At 39.7% G+C, this 13662-nt stretch overlaps 1 protein-coding gene across 5 annotated transcripts in view; it reads right to left on the bottom strand.

Moving 5' to 3' along the window:
* akap9 (A kinase (PRKA) anchor protein 9) overlaps nt 1–13433 on the bottom strand; it is a 66977-nt gene extending 53544 nt beyond the window's left edge. For 3 of the 5 annotated variants that reach the window (XM_086280609.1, XM_086280608.1, XM_086280606.1), the window contains exons 1-2: nt 13201–13433; nt 3431–3703 (exon numbers count right to left, since the gene is read on the bottom strand). In XM_086280609.1, the coding sequence (XP_086136735.1) occupies nt 3431–3703; nt 13201–13248 (321 nt within the window). In that variant the 5' untranslated portion in view covers nt 13249–13433. Of the gene's footprint in view, nt 1–3430; nt 3704–3969; nt 4069–13200 lie in introns of those variants that run through there. The other 2 variants (XM_086280607.1, XM_086280604.1) reach the window with 1 other exon arrangement.
* Between the last annotated feature and the right edge of the window lie 229 nt (nt 13434–13662).

The raw sequence follows: 13662 nt of genomic DNA on the forward strand, positions 1-13662 counted from the left end.
AATGCCAAAGTAATGTATTAGTAGTGTAAGATCGTTGGTGAAGTCCTGTGCTGAATACTTGTGCACACCTGTAATGCGTGAGGGATCGCCTCCACTGTGTCATTTCAAACTTGCAAACTGAATTTCTTATTGGGAAAGAGAACCAAGTCTCATGGACCCAAATCTGGAAATTGAAGATTGCATTGTTTTACCCAAAAATGCCTGCAATTTCAATTCAGTGTGAGTAGGGACACACTGGCAACCTGCTGTTTGGCATTTTTAACATCTGGCATTAAATGTTTTCCCTCAGAAGCCTCAGGATATTACAACGGAAGCCTTCACTGACCCTGGGGGGCCCGTTCACAATAACTCTATGCTTCTTCTTTTCTGTCTCATCTTTCCCCTCAGCCCCAAACCTGTTGCAGCAGATGGCCCTGCCCCTCCCCAAGCCTGATTCTGCTGCACGTCTCTTCCTGTTGAAATGGATCTCCCTTTCTCATTATTGCCAAGTGCTGCTCATAGGGGACTTTTCTCTAATAGCATAGAATATTTGTGCCTTCTAGGATAAAGCGCTTTCTGAACTGATGCCATAAAAATGAAACTGAATAGAAAATTGAAGTGCAGGAAAAACAACAAGCCAATGTTTATGTTCCAGCCCTAAGTCACCATCCTCTTGGACACTGCGTATTTGCCTACAGAACCAAGCGCAGCTATTATCACTTCAGGTTAGTTTGTCACTTAATTAGAGGTTTGTGCAATTTACTTTGTTGAAATGGTCCATGTGCAAGAAAGAGGTCAGAACAAGGCACAGAGTCCTGGAAGTGGTGTCAAGGTGCACAAGCGGACAACACTGAAGGAAAGATCAACCTCATTTAAATCAGTTTTTTAGTTTTTTGTGTGTGGACTCATTAAACTGCCCCCTCGCATTCAAATCGATTGAAATTCCACACACAGACATGATTAATATCACAGTTCTTTTGCTGCATGACAGTTTCCACTGATGCAAAGAGTATTATGCAAAGGTCTAAGAGGCACCAATTAGTCAACCCACTCATATTTGGGTTTAAAACTCTTTGAGATGCTTGACAGCGGAAAACACTGATGCTGTTGTGTTTCCAGGCAACCCTTCCTTTCCACCACAAGCCCCATGAGCAGTTAGTCTGGGATAAGGGAAAAAAAAATGTGAGACAGAATTTAAAAAAAGAAAAAGAAAAAACAAACAACCAAACCATTTTACTTTAAGCGACTCAATAATTTATCATCAAAAAAAAAAAAAAAAAAAAAAAAAAATCCCACAATCCCCTCAGTATCATTCAGTGTCTTAAAATTCATGTTTCATTTGTTGTTGATGTGTAGCAGCCCCCGTCCAGGCAGGAGTTAATTAGTTTATCTGGGTCTTTTGTAATGGAGACAGATATTTGTTGCTCCAAGGTAAAGAAATGTGGATGAAACACGGAGGCATTCAGCCAACCTTAAGGTCTGCTGAAAAGTGCTGCAAGGCCACAGGAACTGGTCGCACAGACCGTCACATCTCAATCTGTTTAAAAGGCAATTGTCTGTTTCCATGGCAACCCTGTATTTTGTGGGCATGTGCTGCATGAAATGTGCAGAGGGTTCAGGGAAAGAGTGGCTGTTAAAAGAAACTGAGAGGGCTCGACTGAAAAAGAAAAAAAAAAAACGTTTAAGAACCCTCAGGTCCACATATTTTAAAAAACTGCTTTAGATTGAGTTTCTACCGAACGGTGGATGAATATTTATTTTTCAGGAGTGTTGAGACTCGATTTTAATAAAATATAGGAATTCAGTGCAGAATGAAAGGTTATGTAAGCTTGTAAGGTTTACACCCAAAGAAAATCAGGCTTGGAAGTGTGCAAAAATATTTTATTTATTTGAATATGAAATTAACTATTTAGAAAGCATGGCATGCTTGATGAAATTATCTGTCAGTAACCTAAGTAACTACGATATCGTAAGAATGTCAGACACCGTCAAAAACAGCTTTAAAACAGCACTAACACTGAAGACGAACTGTAGTCATGCTCATACTGTGTATATTTCATTAAAAAATAAAATAATGGAAGCAATTTATCATCTACTTCCAGTTTTTAGTAAATATATTGATATTGACGTACACACGCAGTTAATCGCCAGAAAACTGATTTAAATGTGGCACAGTTGTTGGCGCCAGACAGGCTCGTCTGAGAATTTCAGAAAAACCACACTGGGCATCACTCCCATCAGCTGAGAACAGGAAACTGAGGCTAAAATTGCTGCGAAATTTAGATTGTAGGGTCAGAATTTCACGTAAACAACAAGAAAGCATGGATCCAGTTCAGGTGGTATAATGGTGTGAGGGATCTTATCTTGTATCTCAACACCAAATGACCATCATGACCATCATCTACATGAGTATTCCTGCTGACTATGTCCATTCTTTTATGACTACAGTGTTCTTATATTAATTTAATATATGATTTTTAAAATGTTTAGAAATGTTTCAAATCCAAATCAGGTCAGAATATGTTACATATTAAGGACAATGCAAAGATTTTCAAGCTGGGCCTTTAGCTCTGAGTTGGAGTCACAACAGAGCTGTCAGCACAGCAAGCCAGTCAAATGGCTGGGGCTTCAAACAGCCAGGCAAACTGGTCGGACAAGAATAAAGTCAAAACTTGAAGCAGCTCAATATGAACTTTTGGGCAGATAGACCACCTAAGCATGGTGGATCCTTTAAGTTAGAGGTATATACTTGGTCATGGTCTTTGTTGAACGTCTCCATAATTAGATGCTTTGTAAGAACTAAAGAATCAGAATCAGTTCTGCCCAAAAAAATTTTTTTGTAACTGCATTTATTAACTTTTTTTTTTAATCCTGAAATTACGAAATCAGCGCCCTGTGCTCTGGTTGTCATGACAGCTAAGGAGGGCTCATTAGGCTCAAGGGAGCAACGACCATCTCCCCGCCCCCTCCCCACACAGAGCTTTCATCATTACACTGCCTTTTCTGTGAGCTCTTATAAGTGCTTGTTATGAATAAAAAATTAAAGCCATTAAATGGTCTTTAAAAATTTCAGGAGTGTCTGAGTGCAGGAGGCGCACAAGGAGTGTGCTTTCTGAGGAATAATAACGTGTTAAAAAAGAAAAAAAGACTATAGACGAACCGCTAATAGATTGTGCCAAAAAAATTGAATATTCCCCTGAAAGGCTTAATTTAGAGACTGTTTAGAAACTCTGATTATAAGTGTTGCTGGAGACACAGTTCAGGGCAACATTATCTATTCATTCCACTAAATCAGAGCTAAATCACAAGTTTGATATCTGAAAGGAAATTAATAGGTAACATTAGAATTGTACTCAGGATGTGGCAACTTAAAAATAATCAGAGTCCTCACTGAGATCTTATGAGCATATTTGCGTGACAGTTGAGAAATGGCAATAAAACTAGTATCTACCTCTATGTTGTACGTCTGGTCATGCCTGACAGTCTCTCCACTCCTGAGCGTCTTGGTGAAGGTAAACTCCGTGGTGTGTGGGTCTCTGTTTCTTTCTTGTGATCCATCTTGTCCTCCACCTGTGACCTCCTCTCCTCCCACAGACTGATTCAGTTCAACCTCCACCCTTCCCTGTGAATGCCCCTCCGAATCCTCGCCTGGCTTCTTTTTCTTCTTCTTTTTCTGTTTCTTCTGGGAGTCGGCGTGAGCTTTTCTCTGGCGGTACTCAGCCAACTGGGGGCATAGAAAAAGGAAAACGTTTAGTGTTAAACATAAAAACTTCTGCTTCAAGCTGGTCCTTGAAAATGAAAAAGAATTATCAAACAAAACAGCTATTTAAGTGTTGGTGTAATTCACGTTTAAAAGTTGTAGCTTCCAGTCAGATCTTTGTTTATCTGACCCACATGTTCAAACATTACATCGTAAACCACCTGCCTCACCGTAGCTATTAGCACCTCTAACTCAAAGCTTCTGAAAATTTAAATGATGTATGAACCTACTCTGAGCCGACACAGTTTAGTGAAACTCAAGCGAAACATTTGTTTGCCCCAAACGCGCGATCTTGTTTCTCTGAGTGAAACCTCCCTCCCCGTCTCCATATGACTCGGCACATGCCTCTTGCTGTGCCAGGTGCTAATCCCGACTGAAGGGATTTTTAAACTATGTCAATGATCACTGTGAACAACCAGCAACATGTTACGCTGTCTTCACAACTATTTCCATTTATTTATCTGAAACAAACTCACGGCCTCTGGGTTCCTGAAAAGTGACTTTAAATCCATTTCTAAATCAATATGAGTGCAAACGCCTATCGCCACATTGATCTGTTTAATAAGATGAAACATGTGTGCTAAATGTTCCTATCCTCTAATCTTTCTAAGCATCGTGCTGATCGGCCTCTCCTGGTCACTATCCTATCACTCCACAGAGAAACAAGAGCCATAAACTACAAACTTCTTTAATGTGTCTTATTTAAACAAAACATTTTTTAATGACTTAAAAAAATGTCAATAAAATACATAAATCAATTAATTCCCACATTTCAGAATCACATCTGCTATGAAATTTTTTAAACTGTAAAATACTTTGTGAACAATTTCTGTAACAAACCTACTAATTAAATAATCCAAGCAGATATTTTTGGGACAACAAAAAAACAAAACAAAAACATGCTTGCACTACAACAACACTTAATGTTCGTACACAATCTTTATTTCTCACTTACAAATAAAAATATATTCTGCTTGATCATGTAAATATGATCCTAATTAAACAGCCTGAACAGTTGATACTGCTGAAATTTATTATGCAGGTGACGGCAAAAAAGTTGCAGAGTGAGCAAAGCAGGGGGTACACCAGCAGCAGTACACCACTGCTGACGTACAGACAGCCTGCTCACCTGAGAAATGCCCCTGCACCTTACAACAGATGTCACAGCTGTGAGCAACGTGCTCTTCCAGATGGTCAAAGTGACTTGGATTAAAAAAAAAAAGAAAAAGAAAAAAGCAGGGCTTCACTTTGAGTAATCAACACATGTTGACAGGTTACAATGAAGAAAATAATGAAATGTTAAAAATGACCTAGATTCTACATCAGCCTTACAAAGCAGGGCTACTCTGTGACTTATGTAATTATTTTGGTCATTATTGAAATCATGAGAATTACTCATAGACTTTGGGAAAATAGTAGATGTTTAAAATATTTAGAGGGAAAAGAAACTTTGATATCTTTGAAGTTTTAGTGAGTAAAGGAAAGACAAAACAAGAGAATTTAAATAAAAATTCCGTTAGTTGCATTGAAATATCACAGGTCACGGGTGAGAGACAGTGATCAATATCATCAAAATGACACTTGCAGTCATGATATTTCTCGAATATTTCTCAAATTATGTTGGCATTTATTCTTTGGGGGTCTTTTGTTTTACTTTTAGGACTTTTAGGAGAGGGTCAGTTAGGTCAATGTTTGCAAATGTGGATCACAAATCTAAATCCACATAAAGTGACACTAAGGACTATTTTTTTGCCACAGATGCTGATTAAACAGATGCAGATCCTGACTACAAATCCGGTTGATGTTTGTACTTCATAGCAAAATTGCAACAACTGTTACATAGATTGTTATGAAAAGTTGATCTAAAAGCATTTTTCCATGCAAACATGGAGAGAACATGCAACTCCACACCGAAAGACTCTGGCCTGATGGTGGAATTGAACTCAAGACTTTCTTGCTGTGAGTGCTAACCACTGTGCCACCGTGCTGCTCCCACAGTTCAAAGGCATGCAGTTAGTGGGGTCTGGTGATTTCTAAATTGCCAATAGGTTTGAATGTGAGTAGAAATGGGTGCCTGTCTATCTGTGTTAGCCCTGCGACAGCTTGGCGACCTATCCAGGGTGTACCCCGCCTCTCGACCTATAGTAGGATAGTCTCCAGCTTCCCCACAACCCAGATAATGATAAGCAGAAGAGAACAGATGGATGGATGTATTAAAAAGTAGTAAAAAAGATGAAAGGTTAAACAGATAAATAGTAATAATTCTTATAAAAAGAAATGCTCCTTTCACAGAAGCCATGTGTGTAGATGTAGGATTAAAAGCAAACAAAGTTAATAACATAATATAACAAAGGGACATAAAATGTAAAATGTACTGAGGGTGTTCGTCCATTAGTCTCTCTGTAATCCTGCACGCAAGCGCATGTGCACGAATGGTGAAGCACACTTTAGAGTACAGTACAGTCGACCGCTCAGCCTTAGACCTGCATCAGCGGTTTTATGCACCCCACTCCTGTAGCAGCAGCTTAAAGTTGGCATGTAAGTGGGCACTTTGTGACTGCTCATTTGGTGATACTGCACAAAAGGTCAGAGGCTGACACAGAGCCGAGAGTGGGTGTTGTCTTCATGTTCCCCACCTACAATAAATAGCTTAAAAGCTCAAAGGGCTCATGATCTCTGCCTCTGCACCTCCACGCATGACCCACATCTTGTCCAAGCATACCCACAAGCTTTAAATACCAGAGGACACAGAATGAAATATGAATGAATGCCACTCATACAGTATGGAAGCTATCCTACTTCAGAGAAACAAGGTGATTTCTGCTGGCAGGTCTGCTGTACATGAGCACCATCACTCATGAGTCCAGGGAACCACCGGCCTTTCACTGAGCTCATAGCAAGCTGCCCTATTTGGCTGAGTAGAGCAGAGCAATGGCTGAGCATATGGAGTAGTGAAGCCTGCGTCGCTCTAATACCATCTGGGAAAGCAGAAATTACGTAGGTGTATCACCATCTGCTGTCAGAAAACATTTACACAGGCACGTTTGTTTTAATATATATCTGATAGTAAATAGTGGATAATGTCAGGTTCAGTTTTTTGTTTTCAAGGCGGCATTTTTAAAGCTATTCTTTGTTCTTGGACTACTTTAGTAAAGTAGCTTTGTATGATTTATCAATGATAAACACAGCATAATAAAGCTTAATTACCACCTTTTTGACAACTTCCACCAAAAGTGAAAAAGTCAAAGCTGGTTTAAAGTCCTGGATTGGGTCCGCTTTTACCTTCGGAACTGCTTTAACTCTTTACACACAGATTAAACAAGGTGTTCGAAAGTTTTCTCAGAGATTTTAGTCCACATTGACATAATTTCATCACACCGTTTTTGCAGAATTTCAAACATTCAAAAGGTGCTTGAACAGATTCATATCTAGTGACTGTTGATACCAATTGAGTACAGTAAGGATTTGAGATTTGTGACATGGAAGATTCACTTTGACCATAAAGAGATGGACATGGTGACCAACAATACTCAGGAAGGCTGCCACATTTAAACATTGCTCAGTTGGTATTAAGAGGAGCAAACTGTGCCAAGGAAATATCCCCCACACTATTACAGCAACACCACCACACCAAGCAGCATGGATCCATGCTTTCATGTTGTTTATGCCAAATTCTGGTCCTGGAACATCACAGCAGAAACTGATACTAATAAAGTGGCTGCAGAGTGTATTTCTCAGGGATGCCTAGTAAAGTGGTACATCAGTATATAACTGAACAGCCTTGCAAAGTTCACAGCTGACAAATCCTAGTAACTGTTTAGCTTCTCTTAACTGACGCTGTATAAAAGTCATTGGTTTCTCAGACACTGAAAGCTCCAGCTCTATAATGACTGCACACAAATGTTTGACTTATTGTCACCAAGTGAAAAATTAGCTTAGTTAATGTGATGCTTACGTATGACTAATACAATAACAGTGTGTCAGACTTAAATACCTAAATGGATTTCTATGGTTTCAGGTCAGTCAGACACACAGCTAAAAGAATTCACAACATCCCTAAAAAAAAACATCACTCCACTGTACCCCAGAGAGGAAGCTCACAGCTCCTCATGTCATGTGCCAATGAGAGAGCCAGCAGCATAGTGTGAGTCAACACTGTGCTACTTCAGGGTGTAAATCCTCTGCACACATTCGTAGCTACTGCTAAGCTGAATGCACACATTTGACTTCAGGTTGAAATAAAACCTAACAGTAACTGAACCACCTCTGCGTCACCTGGTTTATCACCCCTTATCCAGCTGGTGCTACATCTGTGAAACGTTAAAGGGGTTTTAAACACGGCAGTGCAATGGCCACAACACATGTAACACACAGGACATGACACAGGTTGAAAACTGTACTCCGGTCTCTTCCAGGACTGCTTTAAGCAATGTCCTTTCAGTGGTTTATCCTGTGACAACACGTGTACCTACTGTATTGTCAGTGAACAGTTTGCTAACCATGGTAACAAGAGCGAATCAAAGGCACAGTATGAGGCAATTCAATGCCAGCGGCCACATACACGCCTCCTCCTGCTCACTTTCAAAGGACTTAGCTTTTTTTCCCCTTTTGAAACACTGTTGGTCCAGAAATACAACAGAAAATAAAAAATGTGACAGTCTGTCAATTTAATTTGCAGGTATTATTTATCAGCTATGCATTATTTTAATAGCTCTACATGTCTTTACCTTTTAAAAACAAGAGTTAGGCCAGAAGGACTGAGGTATCCTTCAGCTCTTCTAACAAACACCCCAGAAACAGCTCAGTGCAGAAAGCAACACAGAAATGCTATAAGCAAACACCAAAACTCAAACAAGATAAATCAGAGACCAGTGGAGTGCACACGATTATTTTACCGGAAAAGCTGAAAAATAATAATCAAATCTTTCCACCCTGAACTGGTGCTTCTTCACTCTTTAAAAAAATAAAAATAAAAAATAAATAAATAAATAAATAAATAAATAAAAGCATGGTATCAACCATTTTTCTACAATTATCAAATCTCAAGCTCAGCAGCTCAAAGTATATGCTGGATCAGCTGGAATGTATGATGGCATTCAGGATAATATCCTGAAGCATTATTGCATGTCATGTCTTTACCCTCACTAAATCTCAAATTCACTATACCGCATGTTCTCAAGTGTCATTTATAAATGTGTTTTTTTCTGCAGTTTTAATAATTTGTAGTAGAATTTTTATACATAAAATATTTTTTCTTCATCAAATTGCTTTTATTGTCATTCTGCAAATACAATTAGAGAGGGACACATGAGACACTGACAGGAAAACACAAACTTGACACTTTTGGCATGTTGTTTGACCCTGTGAATCCAGTCTGGCGCCTTTCTGTGTGGAGTTTATATGTTCTCCCTTTGCTTGTGCGGGCTCTATCAGGCTTCCTACTAGAGTTCAAAGTCATGAATGGGGTTAGGTTAACTGGCCAAAGGTGTGAATGTGAGAGTGAATGGTTTCCTGTCTCTGTGTTAGCCCAACAACAGGCTGGCAACCTATCCAGTGTGTACCCTTCCCATCCCCCAACAGCAGCTGAGATGAGCCCCAGTGGCCCCCTATGACCCTGAAATGGATAAGTGTAAGAAAACAGATAAATGAATGAATGAGTGGATGTGCAACCAACAATCTGAAGCAACTGTGTGATGCTATCATATCAATATGTAATATAATCTCTCTGCCATCAAAAATTAAGACAATAAATACATTAGTTATTCATTGTTGTGCCAAAAACAGCCCACTTTAATCTTACGTGTAAGTACCATTGAAACTCCCCATTTTTATACATTTAATCAATAACATATCTTAATATAAGAAAAAGAACTGACATTTTAATAGCACCTCTAGGTTTTTATATATAAATGCAATCCATTATTATACATCATAAAGAAACACCTCTGTAGTAAATGAAAGAAATCTGTCAGCATGAGTCTTTGGGCTTAACTTGTAAGAAGTAAAATGTGTAAAATACAGAAATCTATAATTTTATTAACTTGGTGTAATATAAATGTCCACGGGGGAGGTCTTTATCAGTAGGAAAAGCTGTAAAACTTGTGAAAACAGAGTTAAAAGTCCAAAATGCATTTCTATTTTTGAAAGCTGTCCAATGGGCCAGAATGTAGTCTACTTCTGGCCAATTCTGGCCCCCGAGCCGTATGTTTGGCACACCTGTTATAGTGTTTTTATAGAAGATGCTCATTGCATCAAGCAAGATGAAATCCCCTCAGAAAGTGTCTAAAAGCCACAATGAAAATTAAAATTAGTCATCATCCAGGCTGTTGCCAATTTAACCTGTGCAGCTGCTACACCATCATCTTCAATTAATCACCTGACAATCCCTTCTGAAGCAGTGCAGCCTGACATAATACGAGTTTTCAAAGCATTTAGTACTTTGTCAAGCATTAGAAACACTAAATACTGCACCCTAAAAATCAAACTTTCCAGTACAAGTTTAGGAAAATAATAAGAACTAGTAAAGGTGATTATACTCCATTCATAACACAGGGCAATGCAGGGCATCCCTGTGATTAGTCGCCTGAAGGATTAACTATTCAAGCCTCAGTTAAGTAGCTCAACTTGTATCTTTGCTGTCGTCAAAACCTGCAACACTGCCTGGCATGGATGGTGGTGACACTGAGCTTTAAGGCTATTTGAATGCTGAGAAATTAAAATGATCCTTTACACGTAGTTCAGCATGTTGTCTCTCCAGGGCTGAAAAAACACATTCTATAAATCTTCTAAAAGATATCTGATGCATAAAATGTTTTAAGATAGTAGTATTGCTTTTTTATTTGTGGATAATCATCAGTATTCATCTGTCAAAAGTACAAACGCATATCAGTGATTCTTCATTCTGCAGAAAGAGCATAGCTGCATATCGGAGAAGCAGACAAACAAATACACATAGAATCCTTTATGAATTATGAGCATCCCCTGAGCCAAATTATTCCCTGATGTTTCATTAAAAATCAGCTCTGTTCAACGTACTACTGATCCCAAAGACCAGGGTGACAAACAACACGAAGAAGGTACTTTCATTCAGTGGAAACGCACACCTCTGTAAGCATAAAAAAGGAGATATAATAAGCGTCAATCTTAATTGGAGGGAAACAAACAAAGAAACTCTTCATCTGACAGATATATCTACAGACAGATAATTTACCCACAACTACAAAGTGACATGAGAGGTGACGTTTGGATTTGAAAATTGGGAGGGATTTACAGAAAGTAAGTGTAGGAACAGGTGCCATATCTGAGTTCATGGGTTTCTATAACCCAACAGAAAATCTTACACCACCCTGAGTACATTAGTGCAGTCAGCGCAGTGTTTTTCATACAGGGAGCCTAAGAAGATGCTACTCATGTAACTGAAGAACTCAGTGAAAGTCTTGAATGAATAAAACCAGAATGCCAGTAACACGCTTGTCAGTGTGCTCCATTTTGTAGCAAAACATGAACAAAGCATCTGCGCACAACAGCCTGAAACAAAAGCCTGGCAACACCGGCCCACAATATTCACTTTGCTTATTGTCTGGTATGACTCAGTAGGCACTCGCCTGCTACGAGCTACACAATAGATGACAGACAGTTTACCTTTCACTCAGATATCAACATCAACTTTTCCTTCACCTGATTTCAGAAATGCACCATCTTTTTCAGGCAGGCAGGAAATACATGAAAAAAATAATGTTTTTTCATAAATTGAGGAAGCCAGAAGACAATGTAAACACTCCCCACATCTTATAGACTGACTCAGCTCTGGAAGTCCCTGTTAAACATTATGTCATGAGGTTTCTTCACTGCATGAGGACATTGTGATTTGGCATTGTGTGAAAAAAAACAGCCTGCACCACAGAGGGGCCTTTTTATAAACCAAAATACCAAAGTCATAACCCGGGAGACGGTCTCCCCTGCGGTGCAAAAACCAGAGAGCTTAAGCAATTTAAAAACCAGCATGCTGAATGTTTCTCTGCAGCATCTGGATGGAAAGAGGCTGGATTTCCCTTTAAGAGACTGCCTGATTTAAGCAGTTTTGACACTTTCTGACTCGACAATTTAGTTCGTAGAGACTCATTCTCATTAGGGCCCTCCTGGAGTAAAAGAGAAGACGTAATCAAACCTAAGGATCCTATTTCCCACACTAGAAGGAAAATACAAAAATAAATAGATATATAAACACATGACCTATGTACAAAGATTGCAGATACAATCTCTTTACAAGATTTTACAAGTTTGTGCTGCACGGTAATATTTTTAGAAATACACAAGTGCTTTATAAACATTTGGTCTCAATCTAATGGCTCAGGCTGATGTTCCAGTCTTAAAATTTGCAACTTAAAATAACTACAGTCAAATAAGTAACGACATTCATCCCAAAGCTTTCCCCAGCTTCAACGTCCATAACAACTGGCATACACCATGAAATCTAACACTGGACCCACATCTGAACCTTTAGAGTAGGATCGTGAAAACTAGACAGGTAACATTCCAAATAAGATTTTCCTTAAATATTATTAAGATTGTTAAGAAGCCTCTGCATCAACTTATTTGTATATATGCTTTTGCATCCAGACAGCTGAGGAAAGAATGTATAAAAATGCAACATTCAGGGCTACAGTGCAACACTCAACTGTACATACGCTTTATCTAATTGTCCACATGCTTGCAGCATGACACTGGTGTATTCATGATATCAAAGAAGATGCTCACCACAGGCTGGTCTGGCCAGCTTGTAATTATGTTGCTAAGATCTCTTTGAAAACATCTTTTTTGATAAAACACATCCCCCGCAAGATGTTTGGGTTATACAGACTATAAAAACAGATAACAGAGCTCCTGCAAGGTCATCCACAAGCACCACGAGCCAAAACTGAAAGAGCAGTGCGTACCGTGTCACTGTCGATTAATATAAACGTTGATCCAGTTTGTGGATGCTATCGTTTCTAGAAGACAGCTAATAAAGCACAAGTTTGGCGTGTGAGGCAATGCTGGTTCTAGCCAGTGGGGTTATGTCCTGTAAATCCTGTTACACCAGCCTGTCAGTCAGTGTCACTTCAGGTGGCGTTTATAAATCCCGGGTAGCAATGTGGCCTGCGCACACCTGCACGTCGGTTTCGGGAAAGTAAAAGGAAACACTTTAGTAAGTGCAGACATGCAGCATGACAAAGGAGACTAGCAGCGGCTATGCTAACCACCCCAACCCCGCCCGCCCCATGCCCGGCTGTCAGTGCGAAGCAGGGCGCATGTTTGCGGAGTCCGACAGCTGATAGCGTAAAATGAAAGGAAGGGGGGGCAAAAGCGCCTGACAGACCCCGGCCGCGACAAAACAAGTTGTCGACAGCATTAAGTCGCTACTTCAGAGTAATGAGAGCAGTGTCAGTGAGTTGTGCTAGCACCAAAACTGAGAATCATACCTTTGCTTTGCCGGCCTCCAGCTTCTTTTGCCTCTCCTCGTCTTCCATCCCCGCAGTCCCTGTGGCTAAACAAACAGAGAAACTGCCTCATGCGAAGTATCCGCGAGAGAAATTTAAAAGCTAACCGCTAAATGTCCCTCTCTCTATATGACTCGTGGCTCGCTCCCAGAGACTTCCACTGGCATTAACTAGCTGTCTCCTTGTTGGTAGTCCGCCGCCATGTTTTCCACGTAAACATGAGACCCAGTAATGATGACGTAGTGTAGGTGCCTTCACAGTCACGCCCACTGGCAGCCAAACGGTGGTGCGTTCACGCTCAGTCAGAAATACCGTCCAAAACAAGATCGTCTTTTTTTACCACTTCAAATTTCTATATAGAACTATTATGTTATGTTGTTACTGTTTCTGCTGTCCTCTTAGCCATATCTCTCTTTAAAAAGACATGTTTATTGTTAGCGGGAC

The sequence above is a fragment of the Aulonocara sp. 'chitande type north' Nkhata Bay genome, linkage group LG22 (assembly GCF_057382095.1).
Source record: "Aulonocara sp. 'chitande type north' Nkhata Bay isolate Kocher_YH1m ecotype deep benthic linkage group LG22, A_spYH_male_GT1.1, whole genome shotgun sequence".
Classification (NCBI taxonomy): Eukaryota; Metazoa; Chordata; class Actinopteri; order Cichliformes; family Cichlidae; genus Aulonocara; species Aulonocara sp. 'chitande type north' Nkhata Bay.